This window comes from Phocoena phocoena, chromosome 19 (genome assembly GCF_963924675.1).
Source record: "Phocoena phocoena chromosome 19, mPhoPho1.1, whole genome shotgun sequence".
NCBI classification, from domain to species: domain Eukaryota; kingdom Metazoa; phylum Chordata; class Mammalia; order Artiodactyla; family Phocoenidae; genus Phocoena; species Phocoena phocoena.
In genome coordinates this window covers 26403872-26421617 of record NC_089237.1, presented here as the reverse complement: position 1 = coordinate 26421617, position 17746 = coordinate 26403872, and the positions used below count along the sequence as shown (strand labels likewise).

General features: G+C 39.6%; 1 protein-coding gene across 1 annotated transcript in view; it reads right to left on the bottom strand.

The window, feature by feature from the left end:
• The window catches only part of ACACA (acetyl-CoA carboxylase alpha), a 237910-nt gene that overhangs the window by 126470 nt on the left and 93694 nt on the right, over window positions 1-17746 (bottom strand). Inside the window, exons 22-28 of the mRNA XM_065897277.1 lie at window positions 17174-17362; window positions 16528-16628; window positions 15683-15771; window positions 10786-10910; window positions 3311-3424; window positions 1907-2020; window positions 562-651 (exon numbers count right to left, since the gene is read on the bottom strand). Of these exons, the coding sequence (XP_065753349.1) occupies window positions 562-651; window positions 1907-2020; window positions 3311-3424; window positions 10786-10910; window positions 15683-15771; window positions 16528-16628; window positions 17174-17362 (822 nt within the window). The remainder of the gene's footprint in view (window positions 1-561; window positions 652-1906; window positions 2021-3310; window positions 3425-10785; window positions 10911-15682; window positions 15772-16527; window positions 16629-17173; window positions 17363-17746) is intronic.

Below are 17746 nucleotides of genomic sequence, written 5' to 3'. Positions count from 1 at the left end.
AAACTCTTCCACTTACTATCCATGTGAATTTGGGCAAGTCACTTAACCTCTCAGAGGCTCACTTTCTTCTACTTCATGAAGTAATTGTAGGATTAAATGAGAAAGATAAAGCACCTAAAACCCAGTTCATTAAATGTTATTACTTTCCTTCTCATGCCGAAATAGTTCATAAGAACTGCTTGACAATTCAGAATATAACTAAAATCCATTTTATTTGGCCCAAATCACAAAATGGTACTGTTCTGATCAGCCACATATTTTTTCACTTATTGTGTTAACAGGGAATCCTAATCATTATGAAATGGAAGAATTCAAATACCTGGTAAATAGAATTGAAAAATGCTAGCAGCTATTTTCCTGTGATTAGAGCCCAGAAACTGGTGATTGAGTTGAACACACTTGAGCAAGACCATTTGTTTCAGAGGAAAAGAGGAAGGTTCTCTACTCTTGAGAACCAACGTTAAGGCCAAAGAAAAAGGACAGATAACAATAGCCAAATGGACAAAAGGAGTCAGCCAGAAACTGAGAAAAAGGTCATGTCACGTTACTATGAGAACCTACCTCCAGAGCTGCCATCCTCACGACCTGGTTGCTGTGATAGAAGAAGTTTGGTAGGACATCGAAAATTGACGTTTCGGACAAGATGAGTTTCTGGAAGGTACGAAGACAAGCTTAAACCATTACATCCATAAGAGAACAATTCCAATGGACAATATTTAGCATTTGAAGCATTTAGTGAAACTTAAGAATTTTGTCTATGAAGGTCATGTATGATCTTACCTTCTCTCTGCCTCAGCTTCCTCAGCTACAAAATGGGGAAAATAAGAATACCTATCCTCACAGGGCTGTTGAAGAGTTAATATACGTAAAATTCTTAGACTAATGCATTAACAGTGCATTAATTATATGCTAATATAGGTGTTTATGGCTATTATTATCCTTTCTGACACATATCCATACTTAACTTCTAATATATTGTCTCACTACTCCACTATGGTAAGCCATAGATTTTTGATTTTTGAACCCTCTATTTCAACTATGAACCAAATAAGCAAAAACATCCTTCCCCCCTCTTTAGTTTCCCCAGAACGAAATCTGATAGAAACCCTGAAGATTCCCTTGGCTAGGTATAATAATATTATCATTATTTCCAAGTAGAAAAATAGAAAGTCATTCCTGACAAAATGGTGTTGTTTTAAAAATAATAGTCAAGGTTCTTTGAATTAGCAGTAAAATTAGCCAATATTCTTTTATAAAATTGGCTCTGGGGCTTCCCTGGTGGCGCAGTAGTTGGGAGTCCGCCTGCCGATGCAGAGGACATGGGTTCGTACCCCGGTCTGGGAGGATCCCACATGCCGCGGAGCGGCTGGGCCAGTGAGCCATGGCCGCTGAGCCTGCGCGTCTGGAGCCTGTGCTCTGCAGCGGGAGAGGCCATAGCAGTGAGAGGCCTGCGTACCGCAAAAAATAATAATAAATAAATAAATAAATAAAATTGGCTCTGTATGAAGCTTAATAGTAAGCATTAAAATAAAATTAAATGATTATTTAAGTAGCTTTGCCTGTAGAAGACTAACGACTATCTATTTATACATCTGATTCAAATATCAGAAATCAACCAGTGCTACCACTTCATTCTGTCCTAGAATACCTTCTAGATAAAAGCGCAAGAGGTGAAGACTTCATTAGGAGACTTCTATCAAGGCAGGCCTATTCAATTTTTAAGCTAAGCCACAATTCTAACAGCATTTTATGAAGAAAAAACACATAAGTATAAATCATTTTAGAAATTCACGGTATGAAACTTCATTACACAGAAAATCAAAATTGATTGACTGATTACTTAAACTATGCTTGGGAATAAAGGGGACAAGAGTGCAGAGTGGCAGAAAAGGGCTATAATGTATACCTGCAGGTTCTCAATGCAAAACTGATGTCCGTACATGTCAATAGCTGATAGGAAGATAGACTCTACTTGGTTATGGCGAAGCTCATATGATGGCAAATGGGAGGCAATAAGAACCTAGAGTGAGAGCAAAATAAAAGGCGTAAGTTCCTGAGGGAGTGATTATTCTAGGCTCCTATTAGGCAGCTCTGATACAAAAGCAATAAATATAAATCTGTAAGTGCAGGCATCAAAGATAAAACAGAGACCAAGTAAAACAACTTCTGGGTCCTGTAACATAAAGCCAAGGCCACCAAATACTGCATCTCAGTTGACTCTTTTTTTTTCTTTTTTTTTTTTCAGTTGACTCTTACCATGATTTGCTTGAGAGCAATTTCCCATGGGGGCAGAGGGAGGGGGGAGGGAGAAAAAACAGCTTCAATCAAGTTCCATCAGTGCATGTGATTTACCATTGCAGAGCTGCTAGTCCTGGGGACTGCATGACTAGCTGTTAATGGGGAATCAGGTCTGGCAGGGAACAGCTGTGGGGAAGGTTGGTGCAGCAGAGCTAGCCTTTTGCAACTCTGAAGGGGAAAGACTAGGAAAAGCTGCTCTGACAGCCCCAGGTACTCAGTCCCAAGGAGGAGGTGTCAGGATGTAACAACAATGCATGTGACGGGCAGAGAGAGTGAAAGCAGTGTCACAAACAAAAACAGGGACACGGTAGGACCTGAATACCCTCAGCAGGTCACTGAGAGGTTCAATAACTTTTGAGTAATTCAGTGACATGGATACAATTGTAGAGAAAGCAGAAGGTCACTGAACAGCTTCAAATGCTGCTTCCTTGTCGATGCCCATGCGCTGGAACACAAAGGGAGTGCCAACTCCTGGCTTCCTTGCTGAAACCTTTTGGAATGGAAATGAAGACTACAGGGTGAAACTGGGCTGCTCTGGGGTTGTGCTGATTGCTAGCACCTAAGATTCATTTCATTATCTTCTTGCTTTCCACACTTGATTTTCCCTATACACTTAAAAGTTTTCACCTGCTTCTAAGCTCCCTTTGGAAAGTAAGAAATATTAAACCTATTGCTTTCCCTCAGTTTCCTTTCCTCCACGTGACCCTAGTTTACTAGTTTATAATGGGGAGAGGGCTTCTATTTTTTTAATTAATTTTTATTGCAGTATAGTTGCTTTACAATGTTGTGTTAGCTTCTAGAGGGCTCCTGTTTTAAAGAAACTTAACGTTAATCTTTTCCTTTCTCTTTAAAAAACATATACCACGTGAGAATGTTTGTTCTGAGGGCAATGAGACATACATGGGAAATTGCATGACCTTTGGAAGGTGCTGGAGGAAGAGCTCATTGCATCTAGGACTGCCCAGTCTGTGAAAACCATTCCTCCCTCCGGACAGCCAACACATGTCCTTACCTGGCGTGCTCGGAGCGCCACCTTAGCATTGGTGGTCTTACTGAGTTGAGTTAGCTCCGTGAGGATATTCAGCAGCTCGTCAGTGAGAGTGGGGTCCCGGCCACACAACTGATCCTAATTGTTAATGTGACAAAGAACATACATATCCATGTTAAAAAGAACTGAGGTGGAGAGAACTTTGAAATATGAAAAGGGAATAAAAACAAAGTAAACAGAGCTAGATTACTAAGATGCAAATGTCCTGTTACCTTTATCCTAAACAGTGTGGTAAAGAGATCCCAGAGGGGTACTTCCCTGGTGGTCCAGTGGTTAAGACTCCGCGCTTCTAATACAGGGGGCGCGGGTTCAATCCCTGGTCAGGGAACTAAGATCTCACATGCCGCACGGCCAAAAAAAAAAAAAAGAAAAAAGAGAGAGATCCCAGAGGAAGCTGCTACAAGGAGAAGCCCAATTCCTCAGCCATTCAGATTCTAAATAACACCAGACTTTAAACAATAGAAATCATTAGAGACCATTAAAAGGGGTCAAGGGATTCTCGCTAAGAAATAACAAAGGATGTCTCAAAGTTTTAAGAGGTTTTAAATAATATAGGGACTAAAAGCTTTCCTGTTCCCTCTCCCATTTTTGGAAAGAAGGCAGAATAAGGCAAAAGGAAACACTCCTGGTGGCCTTCATTCCACAAACCAAATGTTCAGCATCCCAGGAGGGTGCAAAACAGAAACATAAGCACAAATTATTCATTTATAAATACACGTTAACTAAAAACACCATCTCATATTCTGACAATTCTATACCCCAAATCATTTATCCTCTTGCTGTACCACGAATCATTCCATGATACCTAAACATGGTGATTCCTTAGATGGATTAGAGGGAAAAACCAAGCTCCTACTATACAATCCATGGTGTAATTCAGACTTGGGTCCTTTGTCTCCAAAAAATTAAAAAATTTTAAGAATAAAAACTCTCATATTTTGGGGAAAATATTTCTTCTCCAGAGCAGTATCAGTTTATTCCCTAAATTCATCCATTATCCATGTAATTCTCATCTAAGCTGAAAAAACTGCAGATGCACTTTTATAAATGTCCTTTTTGAAATTTACAGAGTTATCCGTAATAGTAGTTCTTAATATCACATCACATAGTTCCCTCGACTTGGAGTTTGAAACAACTGCCTTTATATTTTAGTGAACTTTTATTCTCCCCCACCCAACTATTGGATCGGACATGAAAGACAACCAGATCCCCAAACGCTTCCTGTGGCTGCCTTTTAATCTTTCTCCCTCCTGGATTATCAGCCTTTTTCTTGAAGAATCTCCATTTCATCTTCAACCCTCCCCATCTCAGGGATACTCCGTACAGTCCTTTACCAGCGCAGCACAAATAGAAGTGTGGGGCTTTTGGCTCTGGGGGCAAATATACATTTCCCCAAACGCTTTTTCTACAACCCCCTACCACCTTCCACATCACAGGGTAAACAGTTTTGGAGTACTCAACACTGGTGTGCTGGAAAGACGGCTTCTCAAACACTTTAAAGCAGGAAACACTTTCTGGTTCCCCAATTCACAACCAGAGGTGTGCGCCAGAGTTGTAAACCACATGATGGTATTTATAGTTAACGAAGTGCAAGTATTGTTTTCACCTGTTGAACGCAGGGGATTCACTCATCTGAGTGGAAGAATAAAGTGATTATAAATCCAGGGCTCACCTGAGCACGTAGTCACAGACTGAAGGACCTATTCCTCCCATCCCAGGGAAAAAGCAAAGAGGAGGGAGAAAATGCAACCAAGTCTCATCTTTTATCGAGAACTTATGAGCAAAACAGAATTTTAATAAAAGTCACCAGCCGCGCACCATAACGAAGAGTAGCCCCTGCTCGCCACAACTAGAGAAAAGCCCACGTGCAGTAACAAAGATCCAATGCAGCCAAAAATAAATATAGTTTAAAAAAAAGAAAAGAAATGGGATGATGATATATATTAAAAAAAAAATCAAATCAAATCACCAGCGACAAGGCCGTAACAAGACGGAAGGAAAGAATAGGTAGATAACAGTGGGTAGGGAAACCATAAGCTTTATCCTACCTAAATCCCTCTTTACCTAATGTTCCTAATAGAGAAAATATACTCTTTTCTGAGGTACTTACTTCAGTCATCAGAGTGGACCCACTGAGAGGTTCAAAAACCTAAGAGATGTCCTGGGTAATAGAACTCAGCTGCTCTGCAAATAGTCAGACTAAAGTCTCAACATTAACAGCAAAAGCCAACACAACAAAATAAGAACACTAGCCACCTACCCAACCTATATCAGATGTGATATGGACTGGTTTCCCTTGAAAGGAGACCCAGGTTTACCTTTTGAGATTAAATTAAAATAAATAAATAATAAATACATTTTAAAAAATGGAGTTGCCATCTTGCCTAACTACAGATCACATTCTAACTAAAACACATGCACACAACTACTTAAAAAAAAAACTTTTTCATTTCATCTTTCCATTATGAGAGAGAGGGAGTGAGAAAGCGGGTAGAGAAGCTTCTTTTCTGTAAGAAAAGTGAACTATGGAGACTAGAAAAAATAATAGGGAAATAATGATTCGTTCACAATCACCAACTGACAATCCTCCTGGACTCCTTGTGATAAAGTACAGAAACCTGACCTTTTTGGCATGTGAAATATCAAACACAGTATGAATAAACCACTACTTTCATTAAATTATCCTGACTTGGAAATTTCCCATTCAAATATTATTTTCTCTATTGTCATCATTAGTACTTAGGAAAAGATGTGCAACAGAAAACTGTGTGTAGTGTAACCTTCTCAACCCTCTCCTGTCCTTGACCTGAACACAGTGTTCAAGTTGTGAAAGAAACCACCAGGGATGGAAGACGGTTCCATTCATCAGAACCACCCACCCTAAGATACAAGCAACCAAGAGGAAGTTTACGGCCCTCTGGTCTAGAGACAGATGTTCTTTGGGCAACTGGACAGCCCAACATCATCATCTAACTCTGGTGAACATTTTGTAACAGTAACATTAAATGGTGATGGTGTCAGCCTATGTTTCCTCAGTGTATAGAGGCAGGTTCATTTAATGAGCCTACCTCCTGATTTGGGGATTACCTGCATAAATCTGCAAGCCAAAGTGAAAATTATTCAATAATGGTTAAGATTGGTACCACACAGTTATTTCTTGTTTTCATTCTTAACCTAGATGGTGGCTAACCACAAGGAATAGTTCAGATTTGCAGAAATATAACAAGCAGGCTTCAGTGTCAAAACCGTAGCCAAACTTATGTAGCTGACAGCCAGGAGAGCCCAATATAGCCAACTTGATCTTAGCATCCTAAGAGTTGAAGGCAATTCAAAATGAAAAGATGTGACATAATGGGTAATATTCTCAAGACATTAACTACTGTTCAGCTGGACGAGGCACCAATCCCAATATCAAAAATGGCCTGGAAGCTTCTTCCAGTCACAGCTAGAATTTCTGATCTTCCAAGGATGTTGTGGGACAGATTAAACAAGAAATGTTAATATAACCCTTATTCAGTAAACCTGGGTTTACTAGGACTTTTCTCCATTATTTACACATTGAACGAAATTATTTGCAGTTATGTTGGGAGGAAAAATGAAGGAGACTGATAGGCAATTTATTTATTTTATTTATTTATTTTTGGCTGTGCTAGGTCTCCACTGCTGTGCGCTCTAGTTGCGGCAAGCAGGACTACTCTTCGTTGCGGTGCGCCAGCTTCATCGCGGTGGCCTCTTTTGTTGCAGAGCATGGGCTCTAGGCACGCAGGCTTCAGTAGTTGTGGCTCACGAGCTCAGTATTTGTGGTGCACGGGCTTAGTTGCTCCACAGCATGTAGGATCTTCCCAGACCAGGGCTAGAACCCATGTCCCCTGTACTGGCAGGCGGATTCTTAACCACTGCGTCATCAGGGAAGCCCCTGATAGGCATTTTAAATGCTCCCTGTCTGAACCAAATCAGGGGCTCACAGGCATGGCATTACTCCTAAGGAAGTATGGATTATACTACATTCGTGTGGACCACACCAGAAATAAAATAGAAGTAGTGAGGGGAAGACCACTCAGAATCAAGGTGGCTACAGGATACATACTTTGCCATCTAGACAGCTGTGAGAATGTTGATACTTTTTATTGATACAAAATTGCTCAATTTGGCTAGAGTCCCTTAAATATCTCTTAAGTAAACTTAAACAATGTTCTACGCTTTTTTTCTATAAAATTAAGAGATAATAAGAACTTTCAAAAAATAAACTTACTGACTTTGTTTTCAATGTGGCACAATGTTCCTCCAAATAGAGAAAACTTGACAGGACTTTAACATTTTACTTGATATTTTGCTCTCCAGATACAGCAAAGGATTAGAAGAAATTTGCTAGAGATTCTATGAGGCAAGTTACCAGTAGGCAAGTTATGCTAACACCCAGAGGGGAGGAAGGCTTCCTCGGAGCAGCCCACATCCTGCAACACTGATTCACAGAAGCCTGATTTTCTTGATTCCCTCCCCCTAGGTTCCAAAGCCCCAGAAATCATCATCTAGTTCAGCAAAGCACACCATCAACAGTCCCACTTCTAGAAAGCAGAGATCGGAATGCTGGGCACATAACACTGATCAGGAAGCCAAGGTAAGCAAAGAAAGGGGAACCAGCAGAGAACACAGCTGGGGGAATCGAATGCTACCATATCCAGTTGTTATCCATAAAAGAGAGTAAGACCTACAGAAAGAGAAATCCAAACAACTAAAATGGCTTTTCCCAGCTACCACCATTAATGCAGATGTGGGGTGGAGGACCTGACCATTGCCAAAGGCAGCAGATCAGAAAGGAGCACTTTTCCAGCCTTCGTTCCTGCTCCCTAAGTCACTGCTAGCTGGCCCTCAGCTCAAGCATAGCAGTTAACTTCTTGATTTCCAAATCTCTGAGATGAGGGCAAAATAACTGATATTTCAAATGCAATTTAATGATATAAAAGCCTAGAGATGTTTATGAAGTTTTCCTTTGTTTTTTAAAGATAAATGTGAAATGCCAAAATAAAGAAAAGGACAAATCCATCTTTCTGGTTCACATCTTCAACCTTCCTCCTCCTCTCTCTACCGCCCCTCGTCCCTCCCCTTCCTCTCCCTCCTCCCTCCTTCCCTCTCTCCCTACCCCTCCCCGTCCTATTCATCTAAACCCAAACATTAACAAACAGCTCTTTTCTCCAAAGAGCTCAGCCTGTTGGAAAGAAAGTTTGGGTACTATCCATGCAGGTAAGAAGTAATCGGGATGACAAGGTGGGGAAAAATAAGAACAGCAGCAAGTCAGAGTCTCATTGGCGTATGCCTGTCCTGACTGGCAAAAGCAGAAAGCAAAGCCTCAAACCAGTTCTCTGACAGGGCCCAACGCCCCTGCAGCACCCCCGTGTAATTACACACTTGAGTGACTGGACTCTGAAGAAAATTGAAGGCCTGAGCTCCGAACAGCTGCCATTTTCTCTCTCCATCACACCAGCGTGATTACTTGAGAAATGAACAGCCCCAGCTCAAAGCTACTCCAGAATTCTCAGAGGAAATATGGCTCCGTGTTCCAATAATGAGATTCTTAAGGCAAGCGTTACTTACAATCACTCCGCAAAAGGAGCGAGCCGAGCCCCTATATCTTACAAATTAGAATTTAAGAAACCCAGAGACAGTCTTAGACGATCATTACTCTTCTGCAGCTCCAAGGATTCTGGACTTTGGCCTATTTTTAGTGCATAAAAACTGTTAAGTCCTTAAAAAGGTAATCATAATAAAATGAAAACTCACCATAACTACCTTCCTAAAAAGGCAAATTTTACTCCATTTTAGGTCCAAACTGACAGATTCTTCCATACCCTCATCATTACCTTTTTCTGCCAGAAAGTCTTGGCTTTATCCAAATGAGAATTAGCAATCCTTTTATTAAAATTTAAGGAAAAAAAATCTAATTAGTCAGATTTCTTCCCTTTTCTGATTGAGAAAAAGAAAATCAGCAGGTTGCCAGAGATAATATCACTTCTTTGCCGAAACCTATCACTTGGAGAAGTTAAAATATTACATTGCGCCATTATTGTTTTTTCCTTTCAAATGCATTTTCTGGTTTCCCCACCATCTAGCCATTCTAGGGTAGCAAAGGTAATGAACTCTCCCTGTGATTACATATTTTTTTAAGTGGCTATTCTAAAAAATGTTACATCCTCGAGAGTTAGCCAGCTAGGCAGATAACTGAGTGAGTGGCGCTGTTGTTAACCAGAGATGTGAGGTAGATAGTTTCTCTTCATTCCGAGCCATGAAATAAAAAATAGCAGTGAAGATTTATAGTTTTTTTCTCCTCCAAGAAGAAATGAGGGAATTAAGGTACCAAGAATGCCAATTCCATGGCTTCCCTGGTGGCGCAGTGGTTGAGAGTCTGCCTGCCGATGCAGGGGACACGGGTTCGTGCCCGGGTCCAGGAGGATCCCACATGCCGCAGAATGGCTGGGCCCGTGAGCCATGGCCGCTGGGCCTGCACGTCCGGAGCCTGTGCTCCACAGTGGAAGAGGCCACAACAGTGAGAGGCCCATGTACTGCAAAAAAAAAAAAAAAGAACGCCAATTCCACAAAGGGACAAGGAAGAAAAGCACAGGAGCAAAAAGGTACTATAGTCTCCAAAAAACACAAACATGCAGCAGCAAGGCAATTCATTGCTCATGGGGTAGAGGGGCTCTAAGAATAGTCCTATTGTTCTCTGATTCCTAGAATTAACCCAACCAGAAAAACCAAGGAGTAGAGAACTTACAAATCATCTTCAAAAATCCTTAAGTCCACATAAATTCTACGCATTGGTCACATGTACATCAGTTCTATTCACGTTTACTAGTCTCACCTCTCCTTCCCTCTTTTTACTAATTCTCATATTACTAGGTTATAGGGACAAAAGCATGTATCTACTACCAATACAATAATCCCAGCTTAGATGTCCATGTAAATAAAACAGAAAGGGACCACAGAAGATGAGGAATACATTTAAATTTCTTTGGTGGGGGAGGAATAGTACTACATTTCTAACAGTTGTTTTTTGTTATTCAGTTTTGGATGTGAGAGCATTCATGGAACAAACAAGCGTTATAACAGAAAAGAACACTGGCTAGATAAGACTAAAATTTAAAGCTACTGTCACTAGTAACAAGAGGAATAAGGAAGCATGGGGCATCTCTAAGTAGAGCGAAGAGATTTGAGTTCCCATGTAAGATTATATGCACAATTGGCAGAACAGTCCTTTTCTGACTGGAGCAGGTTCCTTCAGGTCAAGGACAAAGACAGGAGAAATTGTTAATCTACAACCCAAGCCCCACTCATCCCACAATCACAAAAGACAGGAGCTTCTCCTCTGACCACAGCCGTCCCAAGGAGAAATGCCTTTTTCGTATCATTAACCATCTTTACAGGTTCTGAAAAATGGTACTCACAATAAGCATTGTGACCAGAAGATTCTTCTTGGTGACTTGCGCGTGAGAGAAGATGTAGTTCAGCACAGTGTTCATGTCACTCTTGTTCTCCTCCCGAAGGGCGAACACGCATTTGTCATAGTGACCTGCAAGCAGCAAAAAGAAGTGATCCTCACCCACGTATGAATGTTCACGTTTACATGCTATTTGTTTTCTAATGTCTCTACTTAGAAAACTGATAAGAAGTGAGAAGAAATACCGTAAGAATTTTCTTAGATGGATTTGTATAGAATTGGCAGTGTTGTTTAGTAAAAGCAACCCGAGGCTAAGAGTCAGGCAATCCGGTATAAGACCTGGGCTAAAAGCCTAGCTCTGCTACCAATTTACTCTATGCTCCTGGGCAAATCACTATCTCTCTAAGGCCTATTTTCATTAAAAAAATTTTGACAGATCGGGGAAGGGTGCGTCTTACTGAGGAACTGGGGATAACCCCAACCCCCTATCCTGACTCTAAACTCTCTTATTTAGCTTCCTGGAATGATTTCCTTAGAAGAGAGGGTTTGGCTGCTTAAAAAGAAACGTCAATACCATTAAACCCCAGCTAGAGATTCTGGTTCCATGTCTGACTCACTGAAATTGTTTCACCCTAACTAGGAGGAACAGTTTTAGCTCAAAAATAAAACACCAAACTTATCAATGTCCACAAGAAGGATGGCTGCTACCTCTGGAATCAACATTTTCCCCCGGAAGTCCATGAAGCAGCTAAGCAATGCCTAGGAATTCCAAATCCAAACTAAGGCATAGATCAGGGAGAACCTTGCATGAAGTCAAAAGGTCTGTGGGGAGAGTACAGTTATTTATATTTTCATTGGCCTTTCACAAGGCCACCAGGGGCAGGTTAGTTCTGCCTAGCAGAGCTATGTTTTGCAACAGAAGCATAAGCTTCAGGTATACTGTAGTGATATCTACCATGGGATACAAGTAATATTCAGTTCTTTAAAAACAGCTTACCTCAGAATTAAATTTCCAAGCAAAGGAGAATTAGTGTTTGAATAGTCTCAAGGGTCAGAATTCTATGAAAATAGTAAAGGATTATCACCTTGCTTCAGCCTGCAGGTTAGGTTACAAACCAAAACAGTGGCATTCAAACTGCATTACCATGGATTCCTCAAATACTGAATACAATCAACCAAGGCAACTCTGCTTTTATCTATTTTAAATATTAGAGATTGAGATAAGATTTCTTTTCAAAATAAAACTAAATATATTTGAAAACAGTGGACTACAATATTTAGAGAGCTGCCAATGTCATAAAAGACCCATTTAGAACAAAATGGAAGCTGTTTACAAATTGGTTGTCCTATATAAATACATATTTCTCCTGACCAAAACTTAGCTTTGAAGTGACAACAGAAATATATCTTGGTAACAGAAATCACTAGAACTGGGGGAAATAAAAAGAATATTTACCCAAGGAGAGGCAGTGGAGACATTAAGCAGAAAGAAAGCAATGATACCAAGTGCCTCCTTTTAAAAACTTTTTATTGTGAAGTATACATACAAAAGAATAAATAAACACCCAAGTAACTACCATCTATCTTAACAGAACATTTTTAGTATCTTTGAAGGATCCAGTGTGCTCCTCCTCAAAATCAACTGCTAAGCTGAATTTTAGGTTAATCATTCTTTTGCTCTTCTTTATATTTATCACAAATGAATACATAGTTTCATTCTTCCTGTTTTCAACTTGATAACAATGGAATCATTGTGTATGGATCATTCTGTAACTTGTTTCTTTCCCTCACCATTATGTTTTTGAGATTCATCTTTTGTTCATGTGTGTACCTCAGTTCATCTGTTTTCACTGCTGTAGAGTAACCCGTTGCAGGAATATACTAGAATTCAATTATCTATTCTACTTGTGTATATTTGGGTTGTTTCCAGTCTTTTTTACTATTCGTGAATAACACTGCCACAAACAGTACTGTATATGTGTCCTTAATAAACATGTGTAAAAGTTTCTCTAGAGTATATCATCTAAAAGTGAAATTGCTAGGTTGAAGAGTATAAATAAGTTCAACTCCATTAGGTACTGACAAACTGTTTTCCAAAATGGTTGTACCAATTTGCATTTCTGCTTACAGAAGTGGTGGAAGATGATGTGAAATTCAAATTTTTGCCAATCTTACTGTGGTTTTGGTTCACATTTCTCTAATTAGTAATAAGACTGGACATCTTTTCATGAGTTTGTGGATTATTTATGCTTCCTCTTTGGTGAATTATCTTTTTATATCTTTTGCCCATTTTTCTATTAGGTTGTCTTTTACTTATTGATTCAAAGCAGTGCTCTATAGATTACAGATACTAATCCTTTCTTAATCGTCATGATTTGTAAATATTTTCTTCCACATTGTGGCTTGTATTTTCAGTCTTTTTATGGTACCTTTTCACTAACAAAAGTTCTTAAGTGAGGGCTTCCCTGGTGGTGCAGTGGTTGAGAGTCCGCCTGCCGATGCAGGGGATACGGGTTCATGCCCCGGTCCGGGAAGATCCCACATGCCGCGGAGCGGCTAGGCCCGTGAGCCATGGCCGCTGAGCCTGCGCGTCCGGAGCCTGTGCTCCGCGACAGGAGAGGCCCCAACAGTGAGAGGCCCACACACAGCAAAAAAAAAAGTTCTTAAGTGAGGTCAAATTACTTATCCTTTTCCTTTATAGTCTGTATTGCTGGTCTTTTTTGTTTTTTAAGTTACCAGTAATTTAAAAAATATATTTATTTATTTATTTGGCTGCACCCAGTCTTAGTTGCGGTACGTGGGATCTTCGTTACCAGCATGCAGGATCTTGGTTGCAGCATTCCGGATCTAGTTCCCTAACCAGGGATGGAACCTGGGCCCCCTGCATTGGAAGTGTGGAGTCTTAGCCACTGGACCACCAGGGAAATCCCTGTACTTACTGGTCTTATATGGCAATATCTTCTCTGCCCTGAGGTCATAAGGATATTCTCCTAAAAATTTAGTAGCTTTGCCTCTTTAGTACATGTTTAAGTTTTCAATTCATCTGGAATTGATTTTTGTGTGTATTGTCTATGTTAGGGATCTTTTTTTTTTTTGGCAAATGAATAATCCTTTGTCCCAGCATCATTTATTGAAAAGTCTATTCTTTCCTCATGATTTACAATACCTGCTCTGCGGTAAAGTAAGTTTTCATATATGCTTGCATCTGCCTCTGGGTTAATAGAACCAGTGTTCCATTGTTCTATTAATCTGCCCCTACACCAATATCACAATCTCTTCATTAATATGGCTTTATATTAAAACTTGATATTTAACTGGACAAATACCTCCACAGTGTATTTCTTTAGAAGAATCTTGGTTACCTTTCCTTTCATGTAAATTACAGAATTAGCTTGACAAATTCCACAAAAATACACTAGTAAGATTTTTATCGGAATGTCAATGAATCCACAGATGAATTCAGGGAGAATCAACATTTTGCAAATATATATTCCAACCTAAGGCCATGATATTTATTTAGATCTTCTTTATTATTTTTACTGATTATAATTTTCTCCAAAAGAGGTTGCACATTTTTTGTTAGACTTATTCCTTAGAATTTCATATTTTGTGTTGCTATTTTAAATGGAATATTTTTCCAAAATGCTCTTCTAAATGATTGTTCCACTATGAAACTTGAATTTTGTATATTGACTTTTGTATCCAGCAACTTTGTTAGATTTTAAATAATTCTAATAATAAATATGTGGGTTTTTTGAGGCTTTCTAGGTAGACCTCATACCATATCTAATAGTGGCTGATTTACTTCCTTACTCCTTTCTAATCCTCATACCTTTTCATTCTTTTTCTTGTCTAACTGCACTGGCTGGGATATTCAGTATGATGCTGAATAGCAGTAATGATAGTATGTGTCGTTGTCTTATTCCTAATCTTAAAGAGAATGCTTTCAACATCTTACCACTAAGTATGATGCATCCTACAGATTTTTTTGTAGGAGAACTTTACATGATAAAAAGTTCCATTTCATTCTTAGTTGGCTAAGAATTTATCATGAATGCATATTAAATTTTGTCAGATACTTTTATCATCCATATCTTAAGATGATGGCCATGTTTTTTCCTGTTTTAGTCTTTTACATGATAAATGACATTAACCGGTTTTTCAAATATTAATCAAGCTTGCAGTAGTGGGATAAAGCCAACTTCGTTGTGATCTATTATTTCACACATTGCTGCATTTAGTTTGCAATACTTACTTGAGTATTTCTCCTTGTCATGAGTGGGAGAGTCATCCTTTAAGGACTGGAAAAGGGAGCAAGACTGATAAAAGAAAATATCAGGTAATCTTTCAAATTCTATGGTGTTTCACTGCCATCTTGTGGCAGAAAGCAGTATCAGCAGTATGTTGCTTTAAAATCTTAGCCAGGGTATTTTAGTCAGAGACTTTGTACATCATTTAGTAAAGCTCTACAGAGAAAGCCAGGGATAAATTCCACCTGATACACTGAAAAGCACTGGAAAATCTGAGCCTTTTTCAGAGGCCTGTGGTTCAATCCATGGATTAGCTGCTGAGAGGCAAGCTCTTTGGATAGGGTTTCTCAATTTCAGCCTGGTCGTGACTCAACCAGCTCTCACTGTACAAGGTCAAGAAGATGCCAATCTTCTGCTAGAAAAATTTTCTCAGCCCTCTCCCAGAAGCACACTGGATTCACAATCTCATCAAGCTGTGTTTTGTTGTTCTTTCTCTGGCGCTAGTGAGATATAGAGGTTTAATTTTTAAGGGACTGGTGAAAGGAGGAAGAGTTTGTTAATGTCAAGTGTTAGTGACAGGATGGACTGGCTCAGCTGTTGCTCAGTCCTCGAGAGAAATGTTCCCAGATACAGAGTCCTCAGGAAGGAACTCACCGTTCTGGAATTGCGTCTCTACTCGCAGGTACTGCCGCAGCAGGTCCATCACCACAGCCTTCATGTGGCCTCGGATACCACTGCGGTACCTGGGCAAACAGAAAAAGGTCTCCACTGAAAATCCTGACAGGCTAACACTGTTAAATAACAGACTATTACGTAATAAACCCAGAGCCCAGATTTACTAGACTTTCTACTGAACTGCTTTCCTTCTAATATAGGACAGGACAGGAGACAGCCTAGAGTCAACTAACCAGATAAATTTAAATTCAAGTCTAACAGAAATATGGCTACAGACAAGATTTTTTTTTTTCTTATAAAGGAATCAAGAAAAAGAGTGCAAAGCAAAACCAAAAACCACTTGATAGCCCTACCTACCAACACCCTGGTTCAGTCCCCATTGCTAAGTTGAAACGATCACCACACCCTTGAAGTGGTTAAGGGGTATCTGAAAAGTTTATGAATATCTTAAAGTTGAAAATGTCCTGTGAAGGTTCCTTTAATCCAACAGCTGAGTCCATAAGCTAAGGAGAATAAATATCAAATGGGGCCCTATGCCTGAAGAAAAATTAGGAGTTTCATGGAAATTGCAAGGAAAAAGAAAACGATGAGATTGCTGTGCCTTAATAATTGACAGAAAGATGCAAAATAAAGTCATCAGAAACACTGAGTATGAGAGCTAGCTCACGATTCTAAGATATTTATTAGATATAAATATTTTCTAAGATAGAGGTACTTTCTAATTTCTCTAAGTCAAACCTGAAGTAAACCTCTTTGTGACTACTTAGAAGAAAGGAAGGTATGGGGATGCGCAGGTCTGGGTATCTGGAGTTCCATGTAACTACCTCTGCACCAGCTGGACAATGCTCTGAGTGTTCATGAAGAAGACTTCCCGTTCAGATTTCCGGTTCAATGTAGCTGCGTGGCTATCTAGGATGTTGGCAATCTAAAGTATAAGAAAGGGGAAAAAAATGAAGCCCAGCATAGTAAAGGGACCCAAAGCATTAGCCTGCATAGCATCAACACTAGGAATCTTCTTAATTGTAACATGACAGTTTCTATCTTTCACATGTTGAGAGTAGCTGCAAGTTACCTGGTATAGTTTAGGGGCCCATTCATGATAAATAGGAAAGCAAAGGGTAATAAGTATGCTGCTGAGACAGCAAGGAAGTCTCTGATGATAGAACTACAAATATCTGCCTACTTTAAATTCACAAAAATACTTCTAATTAAGGCACAGCCCCAAGAACAAAACTCTATGGGATACATGGCCAATATACTTTCCTCTTAACCACAGATACTTTACATTTCACACACAGTACTTACCTTATTGGGCTTGTATCATGAAGCAGTTTTGTAAAGGGCACAATGCTTAAAACTTCAAAAGCACAACATCCAGACAGTAAGGAGGATCCAAACAGGAAGGAATCCTACAACATGAACTCTAGCATGGGCAGCCAGTAGAAAATGACAGTGTTACTCTATAAATACCTGCTGGCTGGGAAACTGACAGAGGACTGATGTAATGTTGCTAGCATACTGAGCCATTTCCTTCTTGATCGACTTCTCCACATTGGGGGGGATACGACCAGAGACACTGGTCATGATATCTTGCAGTTCTAGGAGAGGCAAGGAGGGATCTCTGAGGGTCTTCATCAACCGTTCAACCCAGTCTTTTACCTGAGAAGAAGGAAATAATAAAATAGGAACCAGACAAAATTAACACAATCCCCCAAATAAAATAAAATATCTGAATTCACTACCATATAGTACAGGCATACCGTGCTTTATTGTGCGTTGCTTTATTGCACTTCGCAAATATTGCATTTTTTACAAATTTCAATTTGTAAAACCCTGTGTTGAGCACCATTTTTCCAACAGCATTTGCTCACTTCATGTCTCTGTGTCACATTTTGGTAATTCTTGCACTGTTTCAAACCCTCCACCAGCAAAAAGATTACAACTCAATGAAGGCTCAGAAGATGGTTAGCATTTATTAGCAACAGAGCATTTTTAAATTTAGGCATGTAAATTTTTTTAGACATAATGCTATTGCACACTTAA